Source organism: Chrysochloris asiatica, unplaced genomic scaffold, assembly GCF_000296735.1.
Source record: "Chrysochloris asiatica unplaced genomic scaffold, ChrAsi1.0 scaffold00174, whole genome shotgun sequence".
Classification (NCBI taxonomy): domain Eukaryota; kingdom Metazoa; phylum Chordata; class Mammalia; order Afrosoricida; family Chrysochloridae; genus Chrysochloris; species Chrysochloris asiatica.
This window is the reverse complement of record NW_006408692.1, coordinates 523845-537988: the sequence shown is the minus strand read 5'-3', so window position 1 is coordinate 537988 and position 14144 is coordinate 523845. Positions and strand designations below refer to the sequence as shown.

Below are 14144 nucleotides of genomic sequence, written 5' to 3'. Positions count from 1 at the left end.
AGTAATTTGATTTGTAAGGTGAGCACAAATATGTGGACTGGAGCAGAGGAGGGGTGGGAGGGGAGGGGTAACATAGAAGCACACTAACATTCTTTTTGGGGTCCTGCTGTGGCGCTGTGGGTTAATGCGCCAGACTGCAAAGCTGTTTGAACTGCTAGGTCAGCAGTTCAAGCTCACCAAGCTGTTCCTCGGAAACCCTATACAGGGTCATTATGGGTTGGAACCAACTTGACAGCACTTAACATTCATTTAAGCATAAAAGAAGATTATTTTTTTAAAGCCCCAAATAATTGCCACATTCAAAGTCTAAATATCCCAAGTTAAGAAATTGGGAGCGTGGTGGCTCTGTAGTCACTGGATAGTGGACTTCAAGGTCACCTGTTAGAGTCCACCTGGCGCTCTGAGGGAGATGATGAGACTTTCTGCTCTAAAAATTTGCAGGCACTTAAGAGAAACAACAATCATAAAACTATGTGTGTTTTACATATCTTGTTTATTCTCTCCATTTTGTTGTTGTTATGTGCCGTGGAGTCGGTTCCGACTCATAGCGACCCTGTACAGGGTTTCTGAGGCTGTAAATCTTTATGGGAGCAGAAAGCTTCATCTTTGTCCCATGGAATGGCTGGTAGTTTCAAACTGCTGATCTTGAGGTTAGCAGCCCGATTTGTAACCACTACTCTACCAGAGCTCCTTTCTCTCCATTTTAGATCCTAGTTAATCGTACAACTGCTGTTTGAAAACAAGTGTCTTGAAAAAATTGGAACAACAGAAATATTGTGCAGTATTGTGTCGTCTTGTTATCACATTTCTGTGGAAAAGCTTTATAATGGATATGAGAAAGATTGCGCAATGGATCATCATACCCTGTTGCAGAAAGGACCCCAGAGATTGTTTTCTTTTTTAATCTTTAGTCTTTCAGGTTACCTTTTCTGATAGATTCATTTTACTTTCATATATTGAATGAATTCTATATTAATGCCATATTTTGCCTAAATTATGTGTAAAATTGTTTGATCCCTAATTTTCGGTCAGACTCTGATAAAAACACGTGGTTGGGGAGATGTTTGTATGCTGGTTGAGAGATTTATCTACCACAAATATCTTTCCACATTTGATTATTAAATTCCCTTTGGGTCATTTCATACTTCGGCATGGCTTATTTTGAACAGGGTATCCCAGTGAGGTCCATTTTCTTGAAAGGTGAGGCAGAGTGAATTTGACTTGGTTAAGGGTTGGTCCTTAAGTCTATGAAACAGGTTGACACAGGTAAACCACCTTTGAATCCCAAATTTCATGGCTTCTGGTTATTGGAAATGGACATTTGTGGCTTCTGCTCATGTCAAGTGAAAGGGTTTCCAGACATCTGGGGAGCTCAAATGCTCATGGTACTACTCACTAGGGGTGGGAATTTCCTTAACTGGCAGAACTACCCTTTGACTTCCCAGCTGTCTTTTCTATCCATCACTGGGTGGAGGGCAAGAGGGGCAGGTTGATGTGCAGTCAGCTGGGTCAGACCTTACCCTGGCAATTATGTGAACATGTGGGAACTGCCACATGTACATAATTGTTACTTGTTAGGTGCTGTCCAGTTGATTATGGCTAATAGCAGGCTCTGGTAGCGTAGTGGTTACGAATTGGGCTGCGAACCTTAAGGTCAGCGGTTCGAAACTACCAGCCGCTCCACGGGAGAAAGATGAGGCTTTCTGCTCCCGTAAAGATTTACACCCTTGGAAACCCTGTACAGGGTTGCTATGGGTCGGAACCGACTCGATGGCACTTAACAACAACAACAACATAGGACAGAGTAGAACTGTCACGTAGGATTTTCTAGGTTGAAAATCTTTGTGGGAACAGACCACTAGGGCTTTTCTCCTAGCGCATCTCTGGTGTATTTCAACTGCCAACCATTGTGCCAGCAGATAACTGAAATGGTGGTAGTAACTACAGGAAACACAGCTACCGCATAGAAAGAAAATTAATAAACCTTAGAAACTTGGAAGAAGGTGCTTTGTCTGGGACCTCTGAAGACAGTCTGGCTTGTCTCTCAGTGTTGGATAGCTTCTAGTTGGATAAACTTGCTGGCAAGTTGTTAGGTGATGTGATGCTCCCAGGGGTTTGGAGTGGCCAAGAAGACAACAAGAATTAAAAAGGAAGTATCAAATCCCTTCTCTTTAGCACCTCTCCTGGTAAAGCAGAACTCTTGTGTAGAGTCCTAGTTTCAGTATCACAAGAGTATAGAAGGGTGAGTTTAGAGTGCGAGGCAATTACTTCATAACTGGCACATTGATTTTCCAGTGCAGAAGTTTAAGGATAGAGAACTACCTAGCTGTCTAGCCCAGCCCATGTAGATTGGGAAAGGCAAGAAGCCTTTGAATTGTGATAATCATTGGCTTGATTTCAGCCCTGCAGAATTTTAGGGCTCTTTACGTACTCGACGGCACTTCACAACAACAACTTAAGTGTTGTTAGGAGTCCTGGTGTGGTGCTGTGGGTTTAATACTCTGGACTGCAAAGTCGGTTTGGACTGCAGGGTCAGTGGTTCTCCCAGCTGCTCCTCAGAAACCCTCTACAGGATCGCTGTGGTTCAGAACCGACTTGATAGCACTTAACAACAACAATAGGTGTTATTACACTATAGCCTACTCTCTCACTCTGTTTGACTTTCTCTCTCTTTTTTTTTTTTAAAAAGAGAGCTCTCTTTTTTTTTTTTTTTAAAGTAAGCATTATATAAAGATCAATCAAAAAGTATTGCTACCAGAGCTCCATGCATGCTTGAGTTTATTCCAAGCAAAACATGCTTAAACATATATAGCTCTGCTATCATTGACTGCAGACAAGTTCTGTCAGTAATAAAACTTGTCTTAGTTTCGTTAGGGTAGAACCCTGGTACGCACTGGAATTCTAACCGTAAGTTGGCAGTTCAAATCCACCAGCGCTTCCATGGGAGAAAGATGAGACTTTCTGGGCCCATAAAGATTTATAGCGTCGGAAGCACTAAACAGGGTTGCAATGAATTGGAATCAACTCAGTGGCAGTATGTTAAGTTGAGTTTTGTTAGGGTGGCTTCAAAAATAGGGACAATTAAAACATTTACTTCTGAGGGAATTCTGCTCTGCTAGTTGAATTCGAAGCAGAGAGAGTTCAGCACAGAAGGTTATGGCTATTTTGGTGGATCATCAAGGGGTATCTTGATTTTCCTCAAAGGACAGCGGACAGTCACAGGGAGATTGGTTATTTGGAAGAAGTGTTAGGAAAATTGAAAACTGCATTTGTAAGGAAAAGGCCAGAAAAGTTTTTTTTCCATTACGATTTTGTACTTGCTCATTTTAGGGCTCATTCTTTGAGGCTGTCCAGTGAGAATTTCATAGGACACCTTAACCCCATCCACCCTACTGCCCTAAGAGTTTTCCACTTCAGGCTTCCTTTTGTTTACCAAACTCAAAGAACATTGAAAAGGAACACAATTTGAGTCCATCAAGGATGTCCTACCTCCCTTATTGATGTGGTATATATTAAAGAGCTCAGAATTCTTTGCGGGAAGGATTAAAGAGAAATGTACAGAACTAGATTGTGTGTGTGTGCGCACGTGTTAAGAAACAATAGCCATACATTTTGATAGTTTTGTAAATGGTAGGATAAGCACTGGACTTCTAAGGTTGATGGTTCAAACCCACCAACCACTCACTCCTTGGAAACCATATACAGGTTTTCATGATTTTACGGCACCTAACAACAACAACAGATGATTTTGTAGCATATTATAAGGGTGCTTCAAAAAGTTTGTGACAAAAATGGAATTGAAATATCATGGAATTTTCCCATGAATTTTTTGAAGCCCCCCCCCCCAAAAAAAAAAAAAACTAGAGCATGCCATTATTCCAACAGTGATCCTTTTATTCCACTTCATCGGGGAAAGTCTCAAATCTCAGGAAAGACAAGATTAATTTACCTCAGCCTCTAGACTGCTAGGGAAGGAAGGCGGATTAGAGAGGAAAAATGCCAAAGAGACCAGAGTGCATAAGTAGGGGAAGGAGATGGTGCAAATAGTGCTGCAGGAGCTTACCCTTTTCCCTGCCTTAGCTCCAAAGACATTTCTTCATATACTGACAGAACAGATTAAGAGATATAGTCTCTGTGTTTAGCTTTATAACACACTTCAGTTACAATTCTTTGTCATTTACCAAACATGAGAGGATAAGTGTGAAGCACTGTGGGATGCTAAGGATTAGTTTCTAGCTTTGGTAAAGTGTAAAAAGACCCTTGATCCTAGAGTAGGCTTGTAGTGTATGTTTTGCCACTTGATAGGTTTCTATGCACATTTTAATAAAATATTTTTGGGCTTGTTTTTAGGAATAAATGCAGCAACATATGTGAACATACTAGTAAGTTTGGAGGTTTTCTGTTCCTGAGATTTACAACCTTGGTAATTTTATATACAACCCTATACAGGGTCACTGTAAATTGGAACTGATTCAATGGCATTTAAAAACAACAATTAATCCAGTTGTCAATCCCTGCATTTTGGAGTCCTAGCTAAATTATTTAGCTTTCCAATTCATTAGCCCATTGAAAGTTCAGTGCTCTCTGTAGGGTTTTGGCCAATTATCAAGTCTTTGAAGGTCATGGGAGTTCCTGGGGGGTACACAAGTTATTGTGCTTAGGTGCTTACTTAAAAGGTAGAGGTTTGAGTCTACCAAGGCACCTCTGAAGAAAGAGCTGGTGGTTTACTTCCCAAAATCTAGCCACTGAAAACCCAATGGCGTATAGTTCCACTCTGATGTACCTGAGGCCACCATGAGTCAAAATTGACTTGATGGCAACTGTTTTGCTGTTTTTGAGGTCATGAGATCTCCTTTTGCCTGTGGTTATGGGCGTTTACGTACTCAGATGTGCTGTTCAGCCCTTCCAACAGTTTACATGGAAAGCATTCACTTATTCTAAGCGTTTTGCAAATTTGCTGATTTTGCTGAAGACATATTAGAGGTTTGGGTGGGCACACACAGTCAGCTCTTTGGTTCTTGGTGTTTCTCCACTTTTCCCTCCTGCATTGGTTGCTCTACTTCTCTGATTTCTATGTCTGGCCAAACAGTTTAGCTCCTTCCTCCAAATCCCAACAAACTGTTGTTGCTTATGAGACTCATAGCAACCCTGTATAGGAATTCCGAGGAGGAGAGGCTAATGGGTTTGAACTGCCAGCTTTTCAGCTAGCAGCCTAGTGCTTATCCTACAATGTCACACTTTTTGAAAAGTGCTGTTAAGTTGGTTCCAACCCATAGCGACCCTGTACAGGGCTTCTGAGGAGCAGCTGGTAAGCTTGAACCACCAACCTTGCGGTTCAAAATGACTTTGCAGTCCAGTGAATTAACAACACTAGCACTCCAATAAAGATCCCTCTCGACACCTATTAAGACCCAGCTCCTGTCTTAAGTGAGTTCAAGATCCACATACACTTTTTTTTTTTCCAAGTCAACTATTGCGATAGAATTTACCTGGTGTCGTACTGTAGGATAAGTACTGGATTGCTAACTGCAAGGTCTGCAGTTCAAACCCACCAGCCACTCCTTGAAAACCCTACACGGGGTCACTCTGAATTGGAATCAACTTGACAGCATTTGACAACAGCAACATTTCTATGTGCACACTGAGTTTTGACAGATTATACATTCTATCACCCTGAAAGTTTAGCACAGCACTTACTTGAAAGATTATATTGTTTCATATATACAATGAATATTCTTCTACGGTATTGCACATTACACTTAATGTTACTTATAGCATCTTTCTGCTATCAGCTATGGTGTGATTTTTGTTTCTTAGTACAAATTCCAAGAAGTAGAATGTTAAAGCTTGTCTCAGTTTATATTCCCAGCTTTACAGGTATGTTAGAACCAGCTTCCTCAACAACACCAAATAGGAGGGGGCTTCAAAAAGTTTGCAGGAAATTGGAATGAAAAGAAAATGAAAAATTTCATGAATTTTTTGAAGCCTCCTCGTGTTAGCATTGCTTTTTATCTTTGTCAATTCTGAATTTTAAGTATTATTTTGATAATAGTCACTCTTGAAGTACGGGTGCTCACAATTCTTAGTTGTCTTGTTGTTGTTGTTAAGTGCCCAGGAGTCGGTTTCGACTAATAGCGACCCTGTATAGGGTTTCCAGTGGAGTTCTGGTAGTGTAGTGGTTATGAGTCAGACTGCTACCTACAAGGTCAGCAGTTCGAAACTACTAGCTGTTCCACGGGAGAAAGATGAGGCTTTCTGCTCCCGTAAAGATATACAGCCTCGGAAACTCTGTTCAGGGTCGCTATGAGTTGGAACCGACTCCATGGCACACCACCATAGGATTTCCAAGGAGAAGCTGGTAAATTTGAACCCCCGACCTTGTGTTTCAGACTGACCTTGCAGGGCTTTATCAACCACAGTGCCACACCAGAACGTAGAGCATTTGATCAGTTCTTCTAAGGGTATTTTAAGGACTTTTTAATCTGTTGTTTTGGTTTAGATGCAAATTTACATAATCTCATATTGCTGTTTTAGATTACTAATGTTGTTAAGTGCTATTGAGTCAGTACAGATTCATAGGTCCAGTATTCATACTCTTTCAGTGTGTTCTTGTATTGTTTCAGAAACTCAAGCTGTCTACAAAGTTGTCTACAATTGTAAGCAGAGCACGTGTTACTTCAAGAGTGACTGTTGACACCCGGTATTATTGTGGTCTGGGTATCTAAATCTATACTTATTGAAAATGTTACATTAAAATTGAGGTTGTCTGGGTATCTTCCTCTTTTGGCTCAATATTACAAGAAAGAATCTTCTGAAATAATAGAACTCTAGCTGGTTCTCTTAAGACTGTTCATCTTGTTCATCAGCTCTGCGATTAAGGCTACCCTTGTGTTCAGACACTGGTGGCTCAGTGGTAGAACCTTCACCTTCCATGCAGGAGACCAGGATTCGATTGTGAGTCAGTGCATCTCAATCACTGCCACACCCACGTGTCTGTGGAGGCTTGTGTGTTAGGATGCTGAGCAGGTTTCAGCAGAGTTTACAGACTTACACACTTGGAAGAAAGGCTTGTTGTTGTTGTTAATTGCCGTGTGTGTGTGCAGTACCTTTTTATTCACAGTTTTCAAATAATGCTGATTAGTTTACTGTAAAGTTACCAGTGCTTGATGAAGTTACCGTCAGTGAGTGAAATGTTTCAAGGTTTTTTTTTTTTTTTGTCTTTATCAGAACTAAAACTGATTAGAATGTTGACTGGAGTTTTCAGATTGGGAGTGGGATTAATGTCATTTTATTAAATATTAATGAGCAAATGTGGAAAAAATAGGCTAACAAACAGGTGTCATTAGCAACAAATTTCTTTTTGCTCAATTACTGAGTTAGATGCCAATACTGACTTAGATGTCAGTAATACCCTCCCCTCAGCATGGAATACTAAATGTTGAACTGACAAGCTTAAAGAACATTACAAAAGTGGACTTTCCAATCAATATAAGGAGACATATAGTAATAAGCTCTGGTAGTGTAGTGATTACAAATCGGCCTGCTAACCTCAAGATGAGGCTTTCTTCTCCTGTAAAGATTTGCAACCTCGGAAATCCTATGCAGGGTCATTATGAGTTGGAATCGACTCCATGGTACTTAACAACAACATAGTAATAAGAATTATCCCATTCTAATGATAATAATAATATATCTAATGATAATGATAATAAAATGTTCAGCCAGTTTTAGTGCTAGCGGGCCTTGAAATCTTCAAAAGACTAAATTTTAGAAGGGTTTTGAGGTAAATAGATTCTTTTAAAATAGGGATTAAATTCAGTTGTTCTGAGGTTTGTCTCTATTGGGTACAAATTAAGTTGCCTAGCTGAATCCAGATTTACCTCTCTAATGTGAAATGTTGTGGTTGGCTATAACAGCAGGAAACCTTGCCCAGTCCTGCGCCATCTTCTTGATCATGGGTATGTGTAAGTTATTATTATGTGAAATTAGCTTCCTCATTAAAGACCTTTAAAATGGAACTTCTTGAGAACAGAGTCACTGGCTTCAGTGACTATATTCTCCTCCTTTGACCATTTAATCCCAAAGGGATACATAGTTTCTTAGCCCTTTCATTTTCCCTTCCAGTCTAGTTATTTTTACTTTTTCTCAAACTTTGTATCTTTAGCAAGCAACAGTCTACCAAGCAATTTCAGCTAGTTTATACACGTTGTTGTTAAGTACAATGGAGTCTGTGCCCGGCTCACAGCGACCCTGTACAGGGTTTCCGAGGCTGTAAATCTTTATGGGAGCAGAAAGCCTCATCTTTCTCCCGCAGAACAGTTGGTAGTTTCGAACTGCCGACCTTGGGGTTAGCAGCCCGATTTATAACCATACAAGTTATTTATTAGAAGTTACTAGATACTGCAGTCTTCAACTACCACCTGTCTTTTCAGTTTGTCATATGGCACTTAACAACAACAAACTGTGTATAGGGTCGCTGTGAGTCAGAATGACTCAAAGCAGTGGGTTTGGTTCAGGAGCCTAGGGATTTCTTTATTCCATTGTCTTTTTCATAGGGGCAATTTTCAGTTGCTTTGAGTACTTATTTTAAATAGTTTGGTTTTGGTAGAGTTGCATTAGCTTTGTGGTAATGTTACTGTTTTCTCTTTTTTTTTTTTTAAGCTTGATTATAAACTTAATATTTGTTGCCATGATCTTATTATCAATATATTTGTAGATATTTGTATTTAGAGTGTATTTGATAGGTCATCAGTTTCCTTTTGCAGTTGCTTTCAGCCAGTTCTGATTATTTAAATGTTCTTTTCATTGAAGACTGCATTTTTTGCTGTTGAGTCAGTTGACTCAGAGCCACCCTGTTTGTACAGCTGACCTTGCTGTTAGCAGCCTAGTGCCTATCTCTACCACACCACTGGGGAGGTTCTGGTGTGTCCAAATCCAAGAGATGAACTTTCTCATTTTAATGTGGTGTCTGGTGGAAAGTCCACGTGTTTCATAGATGGTTATGTTTTTCTGTTGTAGGAAACCCAGCGTTTGCTGGCAGAACCAGTTCCTGGCATTAAAGCAGAACCAGATGAGAGCAACGCCCGGTATTTTCATGTGGTCATTGCTGGCCCCCAGGATTCCCCCTTTGAGGGAGGGACTTTTAAACTTGAACTATTCCTTCCAGAAGAATACCCAATGGCAGCTCCTAAAGTACGTTTCATGACCAAAATTTATCACCCTAATGTAGACAAGTTGGGAAGAATATGTTTAGATATTTTAAAAGGTAAGTGTTATCTTTGTCATTATGTTATTAAGGTTTCTTTTCTCTTAACATTCCATATTTAGAATGTGAAATCTTTGTAATCTTACAAAGACCACAGAGGTTTGTGGGAGGGAAGCGCAGTAGTTCTGGGGCTGTGTCTTCGTTGTTCTTTATCACACTGCCTGTTGCTTTCATAGATAAGTGGTCCCCAGCACTGCAGATCCGCACAGTTCTGCTATCCATCCAGGCTTTGTTAAGTGCTCCGAATCCAGATGATCCATTAGCAAATGATGTAGCCGAGCAGTGGAAGACCAACGAAGCCCAAGCCATAGAAACAGGTATTTAACATTTATTCTCCTTCACAGCAGTTTTGCATTTAAAAACAAATTTGTATTACCTTTGTAAAAAAATGTGTTTGCTTTTTAATTTTTTTTAACTTTTTGTGAATTGAGTGAAGGTTAACAGACAAGATTATTAACTTTACATTCAACAAATTATATGCTTTGTTTCATCTCAATTGTAATCCCCTCCCTATTTCCTCCCTGTGGTTTCCCTTTTACATCTTATATTTCATAAATGAACAAGGCAAAAATCTTTGATTGACACATAGAAAACAAAAAATATATAGTAATCTAAATGTCCAAAGAGCATATTCTACAAGCCAGCCTCTTGTCAGCAGGCACACACAGCCTTACTCAGCCCATGGACCAAGAGTCCGTCCGTAGCTGCTCTTATCTCTCCATGCCATCGCTTCTGCCACCATCTCTGTTGTGGCCGGCTCTGTGTTAACACTCATGCTCTTCCTTCTGGATGGTCCTGGGATCGTCTGGTCCTGAAACGAAAGATAACTACTCTCCCTTTCAGTTGCACATCTTCTGCAATTACAGTTGTGATGATCACAGTCAGTGCTGCTAACAGTTACTCACATTTGAATCATAAAATCCTATCACCATCATCCCCCACTCCCTGATACCTGCTAAAAGAGGAAAAAGATTCAGTAGGGATTATACCTTAACTCCTCTCATTTTGAAAGTAAGCACATTCATGAAAGCTTGTAGGACAGCCACTTCATGCCTTTATAGCCCCCCACTTTTGATAGCCTGTGTCTAAATTGCCCATCCTTATCAACCCCCAGTGCACTGAGGAAACAAGCTTGTTCTTTGATATGGAGAATCCTTCCATTAAGGTTAGAATTTTGAACAACTGTATCCATAAGCAAAGGTCCAAATCATAAAAGTGTATGTTTGCCTTTTTTTAAAGGTCTTAGTAAGAAAGCAAAAGTATTAAAAAAAAAAAAAAAATCAGATCCTGTCTATAGCTTTGAAATATCTCTTAACAAAAGGTATTCAAGCTACATGACCCCCATATTTAGGTAACCTCTAATTAGATCTTTCTGGACTTTTGTATAAACTATACCTGATTTAACAGGTACTCACTGACTCAGGTCATTTGTCTAGCAATACAAGGGTAAGTCAAAAGTATTTCTATGAGGGTTCCAGTACATAGCTGGGTTTATTCCCAACAAAGTATGCTTAAAATGTCACTGTGATCGCTGGAATGAATGAATATACTAGTCTTTGTCTCATTTTTGCCTTTATGAAAAAAAGAAGGGGAAAAAACTTAGATACTTAAAAAAATGTTTTATTGTGAATTATGTGATAGTTTACATGGGAAAACATTTAGTTTTACATTCATCCTATCGTATATCATTTCATTGTCATGGTTACAATCCCCTCCATGCATCATCAACCAACCAACCAAAGTGTATATACCCTACAAGCCTGTGCCCCACCCCCCAGGGTCTAAAGGCCCCAGCTGCTCCATCTCTTCATGTCATTTTCTCTGCTTCCATCTCTGGCGTCACTGCTTCTCTGGGTAAGGTCCTGCACTCCGCTCTTCTCCCTTGATGGTCCCAGGGACCTTTAGATACTTTTTTGTGCCATAAAAAAGTAATAATTTTGAGGTCAGGGCTTATGTCAAATTTTTAAACAAAACTCAGGCGAACATCTTCCCAGATCATCGAAGCTTCGTAACAAGTTTACAGGAATGCCACAAAACATAAGAGTTTTTAAGTGGCTCAGCTTTTTAAAGATGGGTTTTGTTGTTGTTGTTTGTGCCATTGAGTTGACTCATAGTGACCCTGTATAGGGTTTCTGAGAAGTAGCTAGTGAGCTTGAACCCCTGACCTCATGGTTCAAACCCACTCTTCAGGACCAGCGCATTAACCCACAGTGCTGCAGCAGGACTCCAAAGAAAGTTGGGGAGACTCAGTTTCAAAGATGAGCCAAGAGAAGGAAGACCGTCGATCTCGATGAATGAAAATTGTGCTTTGAAGTCAAGAAGCTGGTGGCATGCTATAGAATTACCGTTGATGTGATGGCAGTTGAAGTTGGCAGCAAGCTTTTGTCTCATTGGATGCCAAAAACATTGCAAAGATCAGATAGGTCAAAGACCTGATTTTACATCAGTTTTTTGAAGCAGATTTGAGCTAATAAAGATGATTTTATGTGACAGATGGTAACTAGGGATGAGTCTTGCATTCATCAGTTAGTTCGGTAGTAAGGTCCAGTCACAGTGGCAACTTTAGAGAGAATCTGTAGGGCCAGTTAAATCCAAGGCACAGAGGCCATCTTACAAAGTTATGCTGACTGCTTTGAGATTCCAAAGAAGTATAGAGTTTTTTCAAAGGACACAGGACAAAGATGAGTGGTTATGAAGAAATTTTAAGAAAACTGCATTCATGGGAAAAGGCTAGGAAAGTTGCACTGAGGAATTTTTTCCCCCCTTCATGGCATTACATTCTTTAAGGGTGGCAAGGACTGTCTTATGAGAATTTAAGTGGGAAACCTTTGTCCACTCTTCAGCCCTGATAGTGTCCTTTCAGGCTTCTTTTTGTTTAACAAACTCAAAGAACTTTGAATAGGAACACAATTTGAGCCCAAGCTGCCGTTTTGATGTGATGTAAACCAATAGCACAGAATTATTTGTTTAAAGGTTTAGAGAAGTGGAAACAATACCATTGGTAGTATATAGATCTAGATGGTGGGCATGCTGAGAAACAGCTTTCCATGTTGATATTTTATTTAATATAAAATTTCTGTGATTTCATAGTAATACTTTTTGACTTACCCTCTTATGTAAAGCTGCTTGAACACTTTGAACTCTTGTACTGATTTTGTCATTCTTAAGATCTATTTGATTATGCATCAGTTGCTAGAGTTTAGAGTCAACAAGCTTCTTCCTGCTACAAATTTTAACAAAATTAGTAGGGAGTGTTACGTTGTACTTTGTAGAATGTCTGAATTTTATTGTAGTTTTGTGGTTGCTAGACAAATGGAAAATCTTTCAGCCTGAATCCAATTAATAGAAAATAGCATAAATGAGAGAAATTGCAGCATGACATTTCCATAATTAACTTAACAGTGTTTGCTGTTTATAGAGTTTGGAAAGTAGCATTGAACTAAGTCAAATAATAATTGCCTGTTTGTTTTTGTCTACAGCTAGAGCATGGACTAGGCTATATGCCATGAATAATATTTAAATCGATTTGATCACCAAGTGTGCATCACTTCTCCTGTTCTGCCAAGACTTCTTCTTTTTTTTGTTTGCATTTAATGGACACAGTCTTAGAAACATTACAGAATAAAAGCCCAGACATGTTCAGTCCTTTGGTGATTAAATGCACATTAGCAAATCTGTCTTGTCCTGATTCACTGTTGTAAAGCATGAGCAGAGGCTAGAAGTATCATCTGGATTGTTGTTAAATGTTTAAAAGCAGTGGTTCCTCTCTGCTTTTATGCATTTCTCCCCCATCATGGTTTAAGTATAAAGCACTGTGAATGAAGGTAGTTGTCAGGGTTAGCTGCAGGGGTGTGGGTGTTTTCTTTTACTTTTTTGTTTGAGGGGGGAGGTAGTTTAATTTTAAATTTATGGGCTCCTTTCCCCCTTTTTATGGTGATCTAATTGCATTGGTTAAAAGCAGCTAACCAGTTGTTCTTTAGAATATACCCTCTAGCCAAGTCTAACTTTATTTAGACGATGTAGATGGACAAGCTTGATTGTTTCAACACCAAAATGGGAACATTAAACAAACATCACAGCCCTCACTAATAACATTGTGACTTCGCTGTTACGTGTAGAATCCTTCCTCCAAGAAAAAGCTTGTGACCATTTTGTATGGCTTGTCTGGAAACTTCTGTAAATCTTATGTTTTAGTAAAATATTTTTTGTTATTCTACTTTGCCTTTGTACAGTTTATTTTACTGTGTTTATTTCACTTTCCTAATGTGACAATCGTATTTAAAAATTAAAACTCTGATAGAACATGCTGTCTTGATCTTCACCATCTGACAGGTTGAATGGCAAAAAGTAGATTTTGTCATTGTCTTTTTGCTGGAACAAATATGTTTTACATTATTACTGAATGGAGTATTTATAAACTGGCCCTGAGCATGCTGAAAACATCAGTATCTGACATTATTTTCTGCTTAGAAATTTGTAAATGTGCTTAAGTTGTCTTACCAGCTAAACGATCATTGGTGTCTTGCCACAATGTTTGAGAATTACTGTACCGAGAGTCACAGCAAAAAACCCCCAGTTTTGATCAGTATATTGGACTTTCACATGCTGTGCCACATTTGGGTTATGAACTTTTTCTTAGTCGCTTGTCTGAAAACTTTGTGTAAGACCATTGGTATGTGTTACTAGGAAACATTGATCTGCTGATAATCATTTGGGTTTACAGAGGCATAATCCATCTTCTTTCTAGATTGATACAGAAATCTCTAGCAGGCAGCTTGCAGTTAGGTTTCATCAGAAAGGATTCTTTCTTTGAGGGTATCAGATCTTCCACTAGTGATTCTTGCTTTCACCCCTCCAGTATTTGTTATGGGAACTCCGT

General features: G+C 39.4%; 1 protein-coding gene across 1 annotated transcript; it reads left to right on the top strand.

Annotated features, from left to right (window-relative positions):
• The first annotated feature begins 1151 nt into the window (after positions 1-1151).
• On the top strand, positions 1152-13478 carry UBE2N (ubiquitin-conjugating enzyme E2N). Its single transcript, XM_006871808.1, has 7 exons — positions 1152-1200; positions 4351-4382; positions 6624-6700; positions 6867-6954; positions 9019-9265; positions 9442-9582; positions 12745-13478. Exons 1-7 carry the CDS (start codon positions 1152-1154, stop codon positions 12783-12785), a joined length of 675 nt encoding a protein of 224 aa, XP_006871870.1. The 3' UTR covers positions 12786-13478.
• Positions 13479-14144: the final 666 nt, after the last annotated feature.

What these genes read in the sequence shown, in the direction of transcription:
- UBE2N (XM_006871808.1), top strand. Translation starts at nt 1,152, where the DNA reads ATGGCTTATTTTGAACAGGGTATCCCAGTGAGGTCCATTTTCTTGAAA. An exon ending in CAACATATGTGAACATACTA is followed by an intron (nt 4,383 to 6,623) that starts GTAAGTTTGGAG and finishes GTATTGTTTCAG; the next exon opens with AAACTCAAGCTGTCTACAAA. An exon ending in AGAGTGACTGTTGACACCCG is followed by an intron (nt 6,701 to 6,866) that starts GTATTATTGTGG and finishes CTTGTTCATCAG; the next exon opens with CTCTGCGATTAAGGCTACCC.